This window comes from Elephas maximus, chromosome 19 (assembly GCF_024166365.1).
Source record: "Elephas maximus indicus isolate mEleMax1 chromosome 19, mEleMax1 primary haplotype, whole genome shotgun sequence".
NCBI lineage: Eukaryota > Metazoa > Chordata > Mammalia > Proboscidea > Elephantidae > Elephas > Elephas maximus.
The window spans coordinates 72237935-72254078 of record NC_064837.1 but is presented as its reverse complement, the minus strand read 5'-3'; the positions used below and the strand labels follow the sequence as shown (position 1 = coordinate 72254078).

Genomic DNA, 16144 nt, shown 5'->3' with positions numbered 1-16144 from the left:
CCCAGGAGAGGACGGTGCATCCCTCTGCTCAGGGAAAAGGGAAAGGGTCTTGAGCCACCACAAGGGAGGTATCAGAAGAGCCCCACTGAAAACTAAGTGTAAAAAAAAGAAAAACCCAGGGGGTAATAAGAGGTCTTCAAATGTTAGTGTGTTTTTTAGCTTCCACGCTCCTTTTTAGTTCAAAAGCACTAACAATCTGTGCAGATCACAGCGCAGCTTCTGAGGCACCTTTTCCTGTGTTTTCCCCTTTGATTTCTGCTCCCAGGTGCCAGCCGGCCCAGCTGCCAGGGGCTCCACAGGTGGCCCTGCACACGGTGGGGGGAGGTTCTGCTTTGGCCACGTGGCTCTGTGCTTCCATGTCAGGGCATGAGGGTGGGGGGTCCCCATGTGTTCTCAGGGCCCTGTCTGGTGGTGGGGTCCCCGTGTGTTCTCAGGGGCCCTGCCTGGTCAGGGCGCTGGCCAGCGGGGCTGAAGGGGGCGGCAGCCTCACTGAGGTCCTGGGCCAGGCCCTGCAGTCTCTGCAGGCTGGGGTGCACGTTCTCCTCCAGCCACTCCTCCACGGCGTCCGGGAAGAAGACACGCTTCAGGGCAGCCTCTAGCTCCTGCACGAGGGTGCCCCACCGGGCCAGGAGGCTAGGTGGAGACACGGCCGTGAGCTTGTGGCAGGGCACCCAGCACGTGGCCTCTGCAGCTGTCCCTGAAACAGCTGCCAGCGCCCCCCGCGCACCATTGGGAGAAAATGGGAGTGAGAGTGTCCCACCCTGACACGGTTTGGCTGGCCCTCACCCTTGGTGAGATGGTCTGTGTGAGTCTCAGCTGAGGGGCTGGGCTGTCGGCTGCCCACACGGCTCCTGAGGAGCCGGCCCCGCAGTCCTGGTGCACAGGTGACTGACTGGGCGCCAGACATGCTCGCCCTCTGACTCTTAACGCCAGAGAGAGTGCCCAAGTGACAAGACCCCCACTCACTGTGAAGGGTGTCAGTTCACTTAGGCAGGACTCAGAGACCTGTTGTAGTTTAAGGCAGTGCCTGAGGGAGGAGGGGCTGTGAGGGAGGAGTCTGTGGAAGCCTGGCAAGGGCTGTTACCTGAGCACCCCGGGCTGGATGTGCTGCACCATGACTGGGTGGATGACCTTCCGCCTGCGGTGGTAGGGGCCGAACCAGCCAGTCACATACCTGGACAAACCACACATGCCTGATGGGTCCAGTAAATCGTGAAGAAAACATGGAGGGCCCATCCCACCTGAACAGGTGGTGGGGATGGAGGCTCCTCACCTGTTCCCGTCCAGCAGGGCCCCCACAGAGCTCCGCAGGTAGAGACTGACCTGCATGACGAGGGCGAGGATGTCGCCACCGGGGAAGGAGCCGGCGCCCTCCCTGCCGAGGTGGGTGGTTAGGGTGAGAACCATGGTCTGAGCAAGAGGCTGGGGTTCACGGAGCGAAGGGCTGGGGTTCATACCTCGTGAAGTCAGTTATGTCCAGACTCGCAACCCCAAGGCAGCTCTCCACCCTGTCCTTCACCTCATCACTGAAGCCTCCTGCAGCCGACAGACGGACAGGACTCACCCTGTGCTGGCCCCACTGTGATGGCCCCAGCAGAAGGAGGCAACCGGCCAGGAACAGCCTCACCCTGGGGACCTGGGGACCTGAGTGGCCACGGGTCCCTCCCTTTGTGGGCATGGGCTACTGCTTCCATTAAAGACGTGAGATGTGCCATCATGTATGAGCTTCAGCGCAGTACCACGCCCAGGATGGCCTTGGCCCCACTCTGACAAGGGATGGCCCAGGGTGGACTGACAGATGGGCAGGCAGGGGTCAAGCTGCCCTCATGGCCCTGAGAGCGCGTCCTGCTCCAGCTGACCCTGCTCCTCACGGATAGGAAGACCACAGCCCAGCTGAGTGAGTGGTGGGGCTGTTGGCCTCTGTCCCCTCCCCATCCTCCTGGAAGCAGTCATGGGCTTCCAGGCGGGGCGTGCAGGGGGCGTGCACCTTGCAGTAGCGACTGCAGACAGATGGCCAGCGATGGGATTCCCACAGGCAGCAGCTCGCACAGCACAGCGAAGTGATCATACCTGCAGCCCAGAGAGGGCTCAGCCTGACACGGGGTTCCCACCCTGTTCCAGGTCCCTGGGGGTGCCTCCCTGCCCTCCAAGCTCAGGCTCCCACTGCAGGTCCCATGGGGTGGGGCTCCTGGCCAGGGCTCACACCTCTGCCAGCCGGTCAGCACTATGCCCTGCAGCGCCCCAGCCGGCCCGGCCCACGCCACCCGCAGCCACTGCAGGTGGTTCCGGAGGTGATGCTCAATGGGGGTCAGCGCCTGGTGTGCCCCTGTGGCCCCCTTGAACGCACTGGCAGCCCACTGCCGGGGAAAGCCGCACTTCCGGAACTTTTCCATAAGGAGGACTGCGGAAAGGAAACAAGAAGGTGTGACAGTCCCAGCTCCCAGGGGGAAAGCTGGTGCGGAGCCCCTGCAAACACGTCCCTCAGGATACGTTTGTCCAAGCCGGGAACCGGAGCAGAGGGAAGGCCTGGGGAACGACCGGGCAGCAGGACGAGGGGTTCTCAGGGAGCCCAGGGGCAGGGGCGGAGCAGGGAGCAAACTGCACTGTGGCCTTTGATGATGATCGACTGCATCCGGGCCAACCAGGCTCTGGAGGTGCCCGCCTGCCCCACCCAGGGGTGCTCAGGCATGGGCAGTGGGGCTGCAGTGTAGGACTGACCTTTGCCATGGACATCCAGGTCGGCCCCGTAGTCCCAGAGCACTGGCTCCACCAGCTGTGGCACACCCGACTCTGCAGGGACATGGAGGCCACATTCCCACAGGGCCTGGGGGACCATGCTGTCCCCCACACCTGGATCCCGTGTCCCGACTCAACACTATACTGCTCTGATAAATGCACACACAAACTGACACCTGCTTTGGAAACAACAACACCCTGCTTAAAACCCACTGCCATCAAATCCACTCTGACTCATAATGACCCTACAGGACTGAGCAGGGCTGCCCCACAGGTTTCCAAGGTTGTAATCCTTACAGAAGCAGACACCCACATCTTTCTTTCGAGGAGCAAGTGGTGGGTTTAAATCACTGACCTTTAGGTTAGCAGCTGAGCACTTTAACCACTGTGTCACCAGGGCTGCTTCACTCGGCTTCCAGTCCCTTAAAGAGTGAGTCACCATCCCACCCCAGGCGATGCTGGAGGAGGGGATCCAAAAGGATGTGTCTTGGTGTCCCACACAGGGGCTGCCCATGTGCATGAGGAGCAGACCATTCCTGATCTCATTAGATCTAAGAAACCACCTGCAGCTAGTGGCCACCGGCTAGGACAGTTCTGCTTTAGATCTTGCCTGGTGGTCAGGCAGTGACTGGCGGGCTGCTATAGGCCATGGCCTGACTTTGGGTCCCAGGGCAGGATCACCCCTCACAGTGGTTGTGTTCACTGTAGGAGGTGACCTGGGTCCTGGCGGGCGGCCTCCTCAGCTCTCACCCCGAAGGCAGTCTCAATAGAGTGCCACCCCTGGGATGGGTGAAGGGCTGCTTCCCCCAGCACCTGGCTCGTCCGGCCAGCCATAGGTGTGGACCTCAACCTGGGCTCCTGGCAGGGCTGGCCACGGAGGACATACCAGCCAAGGCTGTCGCCTAGGGCAGCTAGAGCAGGCAGCAGACACCCTGGTCTCTCAGCCCTCTTCTGCCGCTGCCGTCCGCCTGGTCTCAGGACCCACCTGCGTTGCTCCCACACTCCCTCTAGACACTAAAAATCAGCCTTTGTGGGAACAATCGTAGCTCTGAGTCGTGTGTACAAGGACATCAGGAGCAGGTTCCAGCAGGGCTGCCTGGATCTAAAAGTTTTCAGAGAGTTTTTAAAAAATTGGTTGTCATAGAGTTGACTCTGACTCATAGTGACCCTATAGGACAGAGTAGGACAGGGTTTCCAAGGAGTGGACGGTGGATTTGAACTACTGACCCTTTGGTTAGCAGCCGAGCTCTTAATGACTGTGCCACCAGGGCTCCCCAGAAAGTTAACTGCTGTTTATTTTTTCCTAGAAGCATTAGGTCTCAGAGAAGCTGAGCTCAGCTCCCTTCACCTTCCCCTGACCAGGCTCAGCCCACTGTGGGGTGGGATCCGACCTTCGAGAAGGTCCTCGGGCATGTCTCGCAGCATGTCATCCCACAGCAGGGGTGTCGTGGTGGGGTGCCGGGCAAGCACGTGGCTGGCCACTGCCCTCACGTGGGACAGGCAGAGTCTGGCTTTGCTGTTGTGTTCCTGTTGCAGCCACTGCCTCGAGGACTCCCCCTCCCCAAGGTAATAGACCTAGAGGGAAGAACAGGAGCTGGCACCGGCAGGTCCTCACCAAGGACCCCGCGAGAGGTATCCTGGCTGTTCACTGTCTCCTGGGGCACCCCAGGGGCTGGTGCAGGCCGGGGGATGGGGGCTCAGAACCCCACTCTACCAGCGACCTGCCCTGACAGCTTGGACCTAAGCTTCCTCTCAGGACTTCTGTGGACATTCACCGCAGCACTGTTTGCAATCACCAAAACATGGCAGTGACTCAAGTGTCCGTCGATGGATGAACGGACAGACGGACTGTGGTCCATCCACACAGCCATAAGGGGAAGTGAAGTCCTGATGCATGCTACTGCGGGGATGAACCTTGAGAACACTGCATGCTACCGCGGGGATGAACCTTGAGAACACTGCTGAGCACAAGAAGCAGGACACTAAAGGCCACATACCATGTGATGCATTTACGCGAAATACCCACGACAGTCATGCGTGCCGAGACAAAGGAGATTTAGTGATGCCAGGGACTGGGGGAAGGGGGTGGGAGTGACTGTTGATGGGAATGGGCTTTCATTTGGGGTGATGAGAGGGCTCTGGAACTAGACAGGTGATGATCGCAAACAATGTGGACGTACTAAACGCCACTGAACTGTACACTTTCAAGTGGTTACGAGGGCAAATTTTGTCATGTGTATTTTACCACAACTAAAAAAAGCTTTTTTCTGTTGAAGAAAAGATCAGTGCCTAGGCTAAAATGCTGGAAGCCCCTGCTACACGCTGAGCAGCCCTGGCCTCAGCCAGTGCGGACTTCTCCAGGCCTGTCTGTGTCATCAGGAGTTGAGGCAAGGAAAAGAAAGCGTGCCCCCCAGGATACTACCTTTGCCAGCTAGTGCTTCAGGGTCCAAAAATACTAGTTCCTTCCTCCTCCCACCCAAAACTGTGTTTCTTTAGTCAGAAGAACATGATGCGCTCAAACTCACGTCCACTGCCAGGTCCCACGTGCCGGAATTTGCCGTTGCTGAGGACTGGCTGTGCCAGGGTGGGGCCCAGGACAGTCCATCCTGAGGGGGGTCCTGTCTGGCACACAGGGGCCTCCGGAGTCTGCTTCTTCCACAGCCTGCCTGGTAGGCCTGTGCCTGACCCCTCCTCCCGAGACACCTACCAGAATGAACCTTGATCACAGGGTTCCCTAAGTGGAAACCATCTCATTGGCAAGCCTGTCTTTATACTTTGGTAAATGGACGGGTTTTCTATGTCACGGAAGAAGGAGGCTTTGAAGTAAACAGAAGAATGTTGCAGAAGGTAGGGAAAGCACACCCTGCCAGCCAAGGGGAGGGGTAAGAGGGACCAAACCTCGTCACAACCGATGTGCAGCCACCGGACTCCCCTGTGCAGCTCCATGATCTGGTCCACCATGGCTCCCACCAGTGCCAGCGACTCTGCCTCATGCGGGTTCAGGGTGTTGGGGAAAATTGCCACTTCCCTGAGGTGAGCGAATGCGTCGTGCTTCAGCACAAACTGTGGAGAAAGCAGTTGGGTGGGGTCATGACACTGCCGAGAGAGAAAGCCCAATGTGTGGCAGGGTCAGTCTTGCCTTCTTGGTTTACTCCACTTTGCTCCTGGCTGACACAACTTGTGCTGCTTACTCCCAAATCCTCAGAAAGCTATGGCAAAACTGGGCTCCAGGGAAAGTACCTCAGTGTCTTCTGGAACCTGCTCCCAGCTGGGTTCTGAGTAATCCAGTTGGCTTGTCAGTGACCTTTCTTTTACCTTCCAATCTTGTGCTGAGATGAGTTCCTTTATGTGGCCTTTTGTCTTGATTCTTTGAGAAACGGCTTGAGAGGTTTTTCCCTTAAACCCTGAGGAGTTACCTTTGCTGTAGTATTCTGCCCTAGAGGGTTTGTTACATTCCCTGGATAAGCTGTAAACAATTTGGGGTTTGATACTTTTTGTCTGGTCCTGGGCTGCAGGTCTGCAGCCCTGGATTGGTCAGTAGACTATGCAAATGAGGTGAGTTAAAGCCTACTATGCAAATGATGTGTCTGTGGCCTATTGAGAGGGGATTGGTTAATTTGTGGCCCCGGTGGGAATGCCATGCCTTGAAATTGACAGGGAGTGTATTAAAGCATCCAGAACCACAGAGATTTTTGAGACAGAAAGAAATAGGAAGAAAAGCTGGAGAGAGAAGAGACAAAGAGGCAAGGAAACTCCTAAAACTCCTAAAAGAGCTGCAACTCGTCAGGGGCTGTGACTGAAGATGGTAACAAGCCCGGGCCCACTGGCAGAGCCAGTGGCAACAAACAGCAGGGCCAAGAGGAGTCTGACCTTGGGACTGAAAGGAGGCCTGCATTGTAGCCTATTACTTAATAAACCTCTTAACTGTAAGTACACTCTGTGAGTTCTACGCAACCACTGCAATGGATTATCGAACCCAGAAGAGAAGTAGAGAGTGCCGTGGGAGGGACGGCTAGTGTCAGAATTAGTCTGTCTGACCTGCACGTCATGGGAATCAGCCTGGAGCTGATCTTGATTCACATTAACCCCCCCGAAGTTAGACAGATTTTGAAGACGCTATTATTACTACTGGAAACCCTCGTGGCATAGTGGTTAGGTGCTATGGCTGCTAACCAAGATGTCGGCAGTTCAAATCTACCAGGCACTCCTTGGAAACTCTATCGGGCAGCTCTACTCTGTCCTATAGGGTCGCTATGAGTTGGAATCGACTCGACAGCAGTGGGTTTGGTTTTTGGTTTGATATTATTACTACTGCCACCATCTTATATACCCTAACTGGGCGGAGTGGTAACACTGTGAGAAGACAGGTTCTGTTCACATTCAAATTTCAGCCTGAGCAGACTTTTGGCTATGGTGGTGTGAAAGGTCTTTAAGTATTCTCCCCAGAAATGACGATAAAAACTGGACAAATTCTGCCAGCCCAATGGCACAATCACCACTGGGGTGAACAGCGACCCCACAGAAATTTACTAGGGAGACTCTGCAAATGAGAGAGCCCCAGAGGGTTACTCCCATTCTCCTCACACCCCGGCTGATAGGATATACACACGTGTGGGGAGGCCTGTGAGGGCTGGCAAAGCCTGAGAAATGGCTGAACTCTGAGTGTCCTGACCCACATACAGGCCAGTGTGGAGGACTTCCAGGCTCAAGGCGCTAAATACAACCTTGGCCAAACCTTGGTTGACCCTCCAGCTACGAAGACAGAGGGCTGACTCTTAGGAAGCCAGGCTAATAAACAAAACCTGTTAGAGACATCAGTTGCACAGAAAGAGAGGGAGACAGACCATGCAGGTTAAATCCAGGCAGCTCAACAACCAACAACAAACCCCAACGTGGCTGACAAAGGTGCGAAGGCGAACCAATGGAGAAAGTCGTCAACGAACAGTATCACCTCAAGGCTACATGCTGTATGATTCCACTTAAGTGACATTTCTCAACAGACAAAGCCATCACGACAGAAAATAGAACTGTGGCCGCAGGGGTGGCTGCCAAGGGCACCATGAGGAGTTTTTTAGGGGCAGAGGAGCTGCTCTGTGCCCTGACTGGGGGGTTGTCACACACATTATACCTGTGTAAAAACACAAAAAAACATATGACAAAAGGAGCCCTGGCTGCACAGTGGTTAAGACCTCGGCTGCTGAACAAAAGGTCGGCAGTTCGAATCCACCAGCCACTCCTTGGAAACCCCATGGGGCAGTTCTACAGGGTCACTATGAGTCGGAATTGACTTGATGGCAATGGGTTTTATTTTGTTTTTTAACAGTATGGCAAAACAGCCCATTTTACTATATGTTAACTTAGAAAGATAATAACAGACATTAAAAAGCAAAAACCAAACAATTTCACACAACGGGGATCCTAGGCGCAGATGGCATCACTTTAGGAAGAAACTAGACCAATCCTACACAGGCTCTTTCGGGAAACAGAGGAGCCTGAAAATATTTTCAATAGTAAGTAAGAAGACATAAAGTCGAGGTGAGGGATGGTTACAACTGTGCCAAGGTACGTATGCTCACTGCCAAAGACCAGATGGAAATGCAGAAAGCGCCTTTTAATACTGCATTTTACATTGCACAATGTTTTGTGAAGAAAATAGAAATTAAAAAATACCCCGCCCCTCCCCCACCAGGCTAGTGGAGCCCCGTCCTCCCCTTCCCACCTTTCCCTCCGCTCTCAGGGTGGAGATGTGTGGACCTGGAGCTTCCTGCTGCTCAGAGCTGGTCCCTGCCAGCCCTCCCCTAGGGTGTTGCCTGTGCCCCATTGGGCCCTGCCGCTCCCATGCCTTAGCGCCAAGCTGGCCAGCCTGTGGCACAAGCCCCACACCTGGACACAGGTATTTCCCATCTCCCCACTTACCTCCATGTGCCCGAATGTCTGCACCAAGGGTATCACCTCTAGCTCATTCTGTCTGGCCAGGTGCAGGATTTCTCTGATTTCAGAGGGGCTGGAGAGACAAAAAGGAGCCCTGGTTGCACAGTGGTTAAACACTTGGCTGCTAACCGAAAGGTTGGCAGTTCAAACTTACCAGCTGCTCCACAGGAGAAAGGTATGGTAGTTGGGCTCCGTAATGATTTACAGCATTGGAAACCCTTTGGGGCAGTTCTACCCTATCCTATAGGCTCTCTATGAGTCAGAATTGACTCGACAGCAGTGACTTCGGTTTTGGTTTTGGTTTGCAAAGACAAAAGTCACCCAGAGGAGTTCACACCAACGTCCCCAGCACAGCTCTGCTCATACGCCCTCAGGCCAGCACATGTCTTCCCATCAGGTTCCCGAGGACCTTCCTGGGGGCCAGTGAGGCTGCTGCCTCCTCAGAGGTCAACAGGATCCTGAAAGTTTCAGGGAAGGCTCCCACGCTAGAATTTGGGGAAACAATGCTCTACCAAGTTATCTTGTAACATTTGCTTTTTTACAGCTATTCTCACCCAGACCACAGTAGAATGAAGTCAACTGCACTTTACAGAAACTGGGCTAGACACTGGATTCTCCAGCAGGGATGGCAAACCCTGGCCACAGGCAGATCTGGCCAGTCCCGTTTCTGTACAGCCTACCAACTGAGAATGGGTGAAAAAAATCAAAAGAAGAGTATTTCGTGGCATGGAAAAATGGAATAAATTTTAACTTCAGTGTCCAAGAATAGTTTTATTGGCACTCACCCCGTCCCCTCATGTACATATCATCTATGGCTGCTTTTGCACCACAAGGCAGAATCCGATGGTTGCCACGGAGGCCAAATGGCCTGCAGAGCTGGTAGTATTTCCTACCTGGCCCTACAGGAAAAGCCTGCCCGACCCTTTAGTGCAGAGAGGAGAGTGGTGCAGATGCCGGCAGACCTCGGCTCTAGTGCCAAGTAACCCCATCTGCAAATGGGTATGGAAATCCCACCTCCCCCCCTCTCAGGGAAGCTGCTGGAAGATGCTGGTGAGTAGAAGAGCCTCAGGCTGCTCCAGGCCCACAAAGTGGCTCACACCAGCCCCAAGGCCCCTTCCTGGGGAGGGCCAGCTGCTGCATCAATTTTTTGATTTTTCGCAAGCCTCTCATGAGTTGTCACTTACGAATTTATCTCAACTTAAAATAAAATGTCATTGCTAGTTCCTGTTTATCTTTGATCTTAAGCTAATTCTACAAATTTATTTTTTATTGTATAAATTCTACCTTTACCTTGAATATACTCTTTTCAAGCTTCAAAGGGACCCCAGTACCTTTTTCACCTTTAAAAAACACGTTCATCGTAAAAAGAAGAATCAAATACGGTAAGAAATGAAGCCCATCAGTCGTCTCACCATGCGGCTAAGGCTTTCCTCTGCATCCCTCCCCTCCTCCACCTGCACATAGGAGGGTGTGAGTACCCCGGCACTTCGACACACAAGGCCAAACCGTCCCCCAGAACAGCTGAGTCACTACATATTTCCACCACAGGTAGGTTTTTTCTCTCTCATGAACACAGAGCATTGTAACTTCCTAAAAAATGTCTCCAATCTGGTAGCCAAAAATGGCATTTCATTGTTGTTTTAGCCTCTCTGGTTACTAACAGAGGTTACATTTTCTCATATGCTTATTGGCCATTCTTGTTTCTTCTTTCAGGGTCCACCAGTTAAGGTCCTTTGCCCATTTTTCTTTAGGGCTATTGGTTATCGACTGACAAGGAGACACACAATGTTAACACCAGCGGGGTGCACCTGACCACACTGTATCTGATCTTTCGATCCTCTTCCCCTTTGTCACTTTCCCAGCTGAAGAGGCTGACTATGGCCTTAAAGGGCAGCCCCCAGCCCTTGGATCATCACCTCCCAAAGCATTCTCAACGCACTTCCTGTCTACAGGTGAAAAAGACTGGAAGGCGCTTCCTGAGATAAGAATCGCAGCTTTTCCTTCTGGAAGGATCATCATCGATGCTAACTTTCTTTTTTAAACTCTCCCAAATTTTCATCATTGAGCATGTTCTATTTTTATAAAAAAGAAATATATTTGAAAAGACAGAAAAGAATGTTCCCAGCACTGTTGAATTCTCCACGTTGCCTCCCCACCCCACCCGCACCCTGAATCCCCGCTGCTTTCTCTGTAAGGAGGCAGTCGTCAGGGAGATACCTGTACGCGTGTTTGGCCCTCAGCAGCTTTAGGTGGCCCTCGTAGGGAAACATGTCTTCATACTCAATGAGGAGGGCGTTTGCACCCAGGGCATGGAACAGAGGAAAAATCTGAGGGGAAGACAAGGGGGTGTTATGAAGCAGGGTCCATTTGCACACACAGGGACATGTACGCAGATTGGAGACATTTTCCTCCTTTAGCCTTTGGCGATGGATGGATTGTAAAAGGAAAAACAGAGCAGTGTAAAGAAAATGAGACCCATCAATGATATCACCACTTGGTTAATACTTTGGTTTATGCCTTTCTCATCTTTCTATCTACACATATGTGGGGTGTAAACATTTTGGAGAGTTTCTCCAATCCTTTCTTGGTTATCTGAAGCTTGGTCTTTAGTAAGTTCTGTCAGGTCTTGGATGTTTTTAGTAGTTGACCTGTGGCTTTTATACTTGAAGGCCAATTTGACTGGATAGGCAATTCTGGATTCACTTTTATTTTTTGCTATTTTAAACATGCTACTCCCGTACCTTCATGGAATGTTGCTGTCAAAACAACATCTGATGCTGATCAGATTTTCTTTCTCTAGTAAACGACTCAGGCCTTTTTCCTGGATGTCTGATAGATTTTTTCATTTTCATTTTCTAAGTCTGATATGTTTAGTAGAACATGTGATGATGCATATCATTCTAGATAAAATTTCCCAGGTACATGGCATGGCCTTTCAATATGTAGACTCAAGTATTCTTTTACATTGGCGAAGTCTTCTTGAACTGAAGTTTGTTAGCCATCAGTTTTGCACCATTGCTTTGGTTCTCTTCTTTGGGACTATCATGTAGTTTCTCCCACCAAGAGGTGGAGTCAAGTCCCATCCCTTCAATCTGGGCTGATCTTGGAACTTGCTTTATCAATAGTAAATGACACAGTGTGAGTTGAAAGGCCCTAGTTCTTCAGGCCTAAAGAAGCCTTGCAGTTTCTGCCCTTGCCTCTTGTAACACTGCCCTGAGACCACCATGCTGAAAGGAAGCTGACTGCCAGACATGTAGTAAGGCCATCTTGGACCATCAGGCATTTCCAGCTACCATGTGACTCCAACCACATGAGGGAGCCCAGGTCAGAGCTGGCCTCAGACACATAACGAAAAACAGATTGTATTAAAGCCTGAAGCTGGGGGTGGTCCGTCATGCAGCAACAGATGAGTGAAACAGGGACTCCAGTTGCACCTAAGTTGGGTCTTCATTGCCAATCTTCAATAGTTATCAGTTTGTCACAATGCTTTTTAATAAATCTCTTTCTTCATGTTTCATTTTTTTCTCCTTTCTGCCATTTATTTCAGCACTGTACTTTCCATAGTATCTATTCTCTTTTGTGCTTCTTGTAGTTTATTCTTCATTTCTGAAACTTTTTTCTTTTTATTTATAATTCGTTCCTGAGTTCCATCTGCAATCTTTTTGTGTCCTCCTGCTATCTAGTTATCACATTTCTGAGAGTTTCTACTTCCCATTTGTGCTGTTATTTCATAGCTTCTATCATTTGCTTCGTATCTTTTATCTCATTTTCAAATGTTATGGTACTGTTTCATCTGCTCTGTGGTCCTATGTTCCCAGTGCACCTTCATTGTTACGATGTTATTCAGATGATTATCTTTTTTTCTTACAGTGTCTTTCTATGGAGTTTAACTACAATCCTTTTCTGCGGGTCATTTTAAAATGACAAGCATTGTCTTGTATTTCTAAGAACATATTCTTCTATTTGAGCCAGAAACGGGCCAGCCTCAGGGCTCCCTTCTCTATTGTTACCATGAAGTACTAGAAATAATGGACTCTGTGTAGCTACTTGCAATAATTTTTTATATCTGCCCCCTCTAGATTCCATTCCCCAGTATCTGAAACTTCTCTCCCCTTTATTCTGAGTGTTCCTGCCCAGCTCGATGTGTACTTCTTCCCAACATTTGCCCTCAGCATTGGACTCTGTCCTCTAGAAGGAATTTGTGAGGTATTTCTGAGCGCTTTGAGGCCCTGGGCCTCCTCAGCACCCTCTTTTGGGTCTTTCTGCACCCACTCTCAACTGGAGCCTGTGAAACCTTCCCCCCGTTTCTCTCTGGGGGGAACCTCTGGTTTTTGGGCCACCTCCTGAATCCTCTGATCTTTGCACTGTTGGAATTCCCCTTCCTCCTTCCTCCAGCACCTTCTGCCCAGCTGTTAGTCACACATGGGTGTTATGCTGGCTGTAGTTTGGCATCACCCACTTGTATTCATAGGGAATTCATGGGGACACCCTGGCACCTAGTTTTGTTGAAGAGGTTGTGGGTTTCTTTCTTTCTTTTTTCCTCTTGCTACTCTGGTTGCTCTGTTTTTGTGAAGGGATTTGGGAAAATTGAAAATCTATGCAACTCGTACCATCTTGCCCCAACTTAGAACTCCATGGTTGTGTTCTAAGCACACATTTCTACAGAATATCATTCACAACTTCAAAGCTTGAACCCAAGGCAAAAGGTGATTCTATAGAGGAAGAAGGAATCCTTACCTCCGAGAGGTACGAGACCTTTGGTGGTGCTCCTTTAAGGTCCAAATGAACCACCCGCATCCCAAATGGTGAGGAACCCGACATTTCAATTTTCTTTGTGAACTCCTATACCAAAACCTCGTCTGCTGGACACTTCTTCCTGGTGGAGAAACTCAGGGTTACAAACAAGGGCAGAGGCTTCTCCTTTCTGCTCTTCCCCTTACACTTTCTGTTTCGGTTCTGATGCTGGCCAGTTTTGCTTTATTATCTAGGAGAAAACTCGTTTTACTAAAATGATAATGAATTGAGACGTCTCTTTCCATGTGCAAATATATGGACCTCTGCCATTTAATTTATGATTCGTCCCTAAAATAGAAAAGCATGGTTTCCTTCTTAGATGGCTATGATCTATAATAACACAAATGACTACAAAATAATTTTCTGTTAAAGGATACCTACCCTGCCATTGAAAACAGACATTATCTCTAAACATTTTTTATCAGGCCCCATGATATGATTTTTCTGTAGAAAATTTATCCTCAATTTTATTTTATTTGGGAGAGCTTTACAATTAATTTGCACTTCTAGAGCTCAGGCCAGCTTAGTCATATGGGGAAAGAAAACCGCACAATTTACTTCTAGGTCAGCGAAAACAGTCTACAATTTAAGATATGACAATAATTTGAGAAATGAATGCACTACAAGTGTATCAGAGCTGACGGTAGTTTAAACTAAAAGAAATATCTGGATGATAACAGAACAGCTGGGAAATAGTGAAATCTTATTTTTTCCATTACAAAAGCAGAAAGGATTAGATCGGAAAAGGAAAAAAAAATCTTTGTACGTCAGCCATACATTCAGTTCAATAATTCAGTCTACTCATTCTATGAAAGATATTCACATAACCTTAAACTAAAAGGTCAATTCAAGTCAATTCCAACTCCTAGCAACCCTTTAGAACAGAGTAGAGCTGTCTCACAGGGTTTTCAAGGAGTGGCTACTGGATTTGAACTGCTGACCCTTTGGTTAGCAGTCATAGCACTTAACCACTGCACCACCAGGGCTCCACGGATGACCTTAAGGAATCTACAATACAGTTAACCAAAAAACCCAAACCCATTGCTGTCGAGTCAATTCTGACTCAGGGCAACATACGTGTTGCATAGTAAAACTGCTCCATAGGGTTTTCTTGGCTATAATCTTTACGGAAGCAGATGGACAGGCCTTTTGTCCATGACCCTGCTGAGTGCACTCTAACTGCCGATCTTTAGGTCAGTAGTAGAGTGCAAGCCATGTGCGCCACCCAGGGACCTATAATACAGTTGTCGTTGTGTGCTGTCAACTTGATTCTGACTCACAGTGACCCTAGAGGACAGAACACAACTGACCCATAGGGTTTCCTAGGCTGAAATCTTTACGGGAGCAGACTGCCAGGTCTTTTCTCCCAGAAAGTGACTGGTGGGTTTGAACTGCTGACCTTTCAGTTAGCAGCTGAACACTAAAATAGATGCATACATTTTGACTTTTTAAAAAGAAATAATATACAAAGCAAGGCCTACTTTAACAGCTGAGGAGTGGAAGAGTGTTTGAAAAATTATTTTGAGAAACTGCGGTGCTTTTAAAACTTCATTGTTTTAAAATCATACAACCTAAACCTATCTTCCACGTAGATTTCAAAGAAAAATTTTGAGCTGAAAATCCACAGTGGTCTGATGTGCACCTGCACAGCTCCTCCTCACGTGCGCAAATATAGCCTTCAATTATTTCTCTAACACCGAAGTAAAAAGAGAACATATACATCTTACCTGCAACAGACATTCAGGATTGTTTTACCAACACATGTTCCCTGTAAACCTAAAGGAAAAGAATCAGAGAAGCTGGCGTTCAATCTTGTGATGAGTGTGCTAATTCCTTACTTTGATTCCCTCCTGCATGAGGTAAAAAGAAATTATTTCAAGGATTTGGGTCTACTGTCCCTGTTTCCCCCCACCCCCCAACTAACTGGCAGCCGTGGAGGTGCTGCTGACTCCTCAAGCTCGAGCCAGTTACCAAGGTCACCAGGAAGCTCTAAGTGGCAACTGGTTTGATAAGCTACTTCTGCAGTTACAGGATTGTTAGGTAGATCTCTTTTTTAGTCCGAGTCTAGGTTTCCCTTTCTCCAACTATCATGCATCTGCTTCAGACTTCACTCTGAGTTGGTGGTGGTGGTCCCCATGAGTTGGAAGCCTGAATTAACCTCACTGTTAACTCCCTCACCAAGAAACCTAAAAATCTTGACTAGGACAGGTAAAGGTCGTGCCAACTGGGGGGAAGGATCTCTTTGTAGACTGATGGGCGCGCACAAAGCAGCAGGCCAGTAAATCCGCTTTACCGGGCACTGAGCATGTGGCAGGGCTTCTGTTCCCAACAGTCCTCGCTTCCGACGCCAATTTGGGGGAGCAGTCAGACACTGAGGCCGCCGAGTCGCAGCACCACCGGGTGTGGCCGGGGCCTGCAGGGGCCCCCGGGCTGCTCGGGGAGCCGCGCGCTGCGGCAGAAGGCCGTGGAGCCGCGCGGGCTCCGGTCGGAGGCTCGGACTGGCGGACTCCGCACCCACCTGCAGGCCCGGGACCAGCGCGGGCACCCACCGCTTTGCCCCCAGGAGGCGCTGCGCCCTCCCCGCCCCCGCCGCTCGGCCGCTCGGCTGCCGATTGCTCGGGCCTGGCCGCCAGTCACTGCGCAGAGGCAGAGCGCGTCGCTCCCACGTCCCCGTAGGGCTCCC

General features: G+C 50.7%; 1 protein-coding gene across 7 annotated transcripts; it reads right to left on the bottom strand.

The window, feature by feature from the left end:
• Nucleotides 1-12: 12 nt before the first annotated feature.
• On the bottom strand, nucleotides 13-16090 carry HEXD (hexosaminidase D). 7 transcript variants are annotated; one of them, XM_049859370.1, is made up of 14 exons: nucleotides 16011-16090; nucleotides 15189-15237; nucleotides 13405-13543; nucleotides 10885-10994; nucleotides 8653-8740; nucleotides 5635-5799; nucleotides 4128-4311; nucleotides 2719-2790; nucleotides 2206-2401; nucleotides 1988-2070; nucleotides 1458-1536; nucleotides 1274-1375; nucleotides 1085-1174; nucleotides 13-633 (listed from the first exon to the last, which is right to left on the bottom strand). In XM_049859370.1, the coding sequence occupies exons 3-14, from the start codon at nucleotides 13486-13488 to the stop codon at nucleotides 360-362; spliced, it is 1527 nt and encodes a 508-aa protein (XP_049715327.1). In that variant the 5' UTR covers nucleotides 13489-13543; nucleotides 15189-15237; nucleotides 16011-16090; the 3' UTR covers nucleotides 13-359. The 7 variants fall into 7 exon arrangements, with proteins under 7 accessions (XP_049715327.1, XP_049715325.1, XP_049715323.1 ...); XM_049859368.1 differs by having other exon boundaries at nucleotides 15189-15311; nucleotides 15755-16075; XM_049859366.1 differs by having other exon boundaries at nucleotides 15755-16075.
• Between the last annotated feature and the right edge of the window lie 54 nt (nucleotides 16091-16144).

Bases quoted from the DNA above. Each gene is read 5' to 3' on its own strand.
- HEXD (XM_049859370.1), bottom strand. From the start codon at position 13,488: ATGTCGGGTTCCTCACCATTTGGGATGCGGGTGGTTCATTTGGACCTT. The intron at 5,800-8,652 runs GTAAGTGGGGAG...CTTTCTCCACAG, and splicing joins AGACATTCGGGCACATGGAG to TTTGTGCTGAAGCACGACGC. The intron at 634-1,084 runs GTAACAGCCCTT...GTCTCCACCTAG, and splicing joins ATCCAGCCCGGGGTGCTCAG to CCTCCTGGCCCGGTGGGGCA.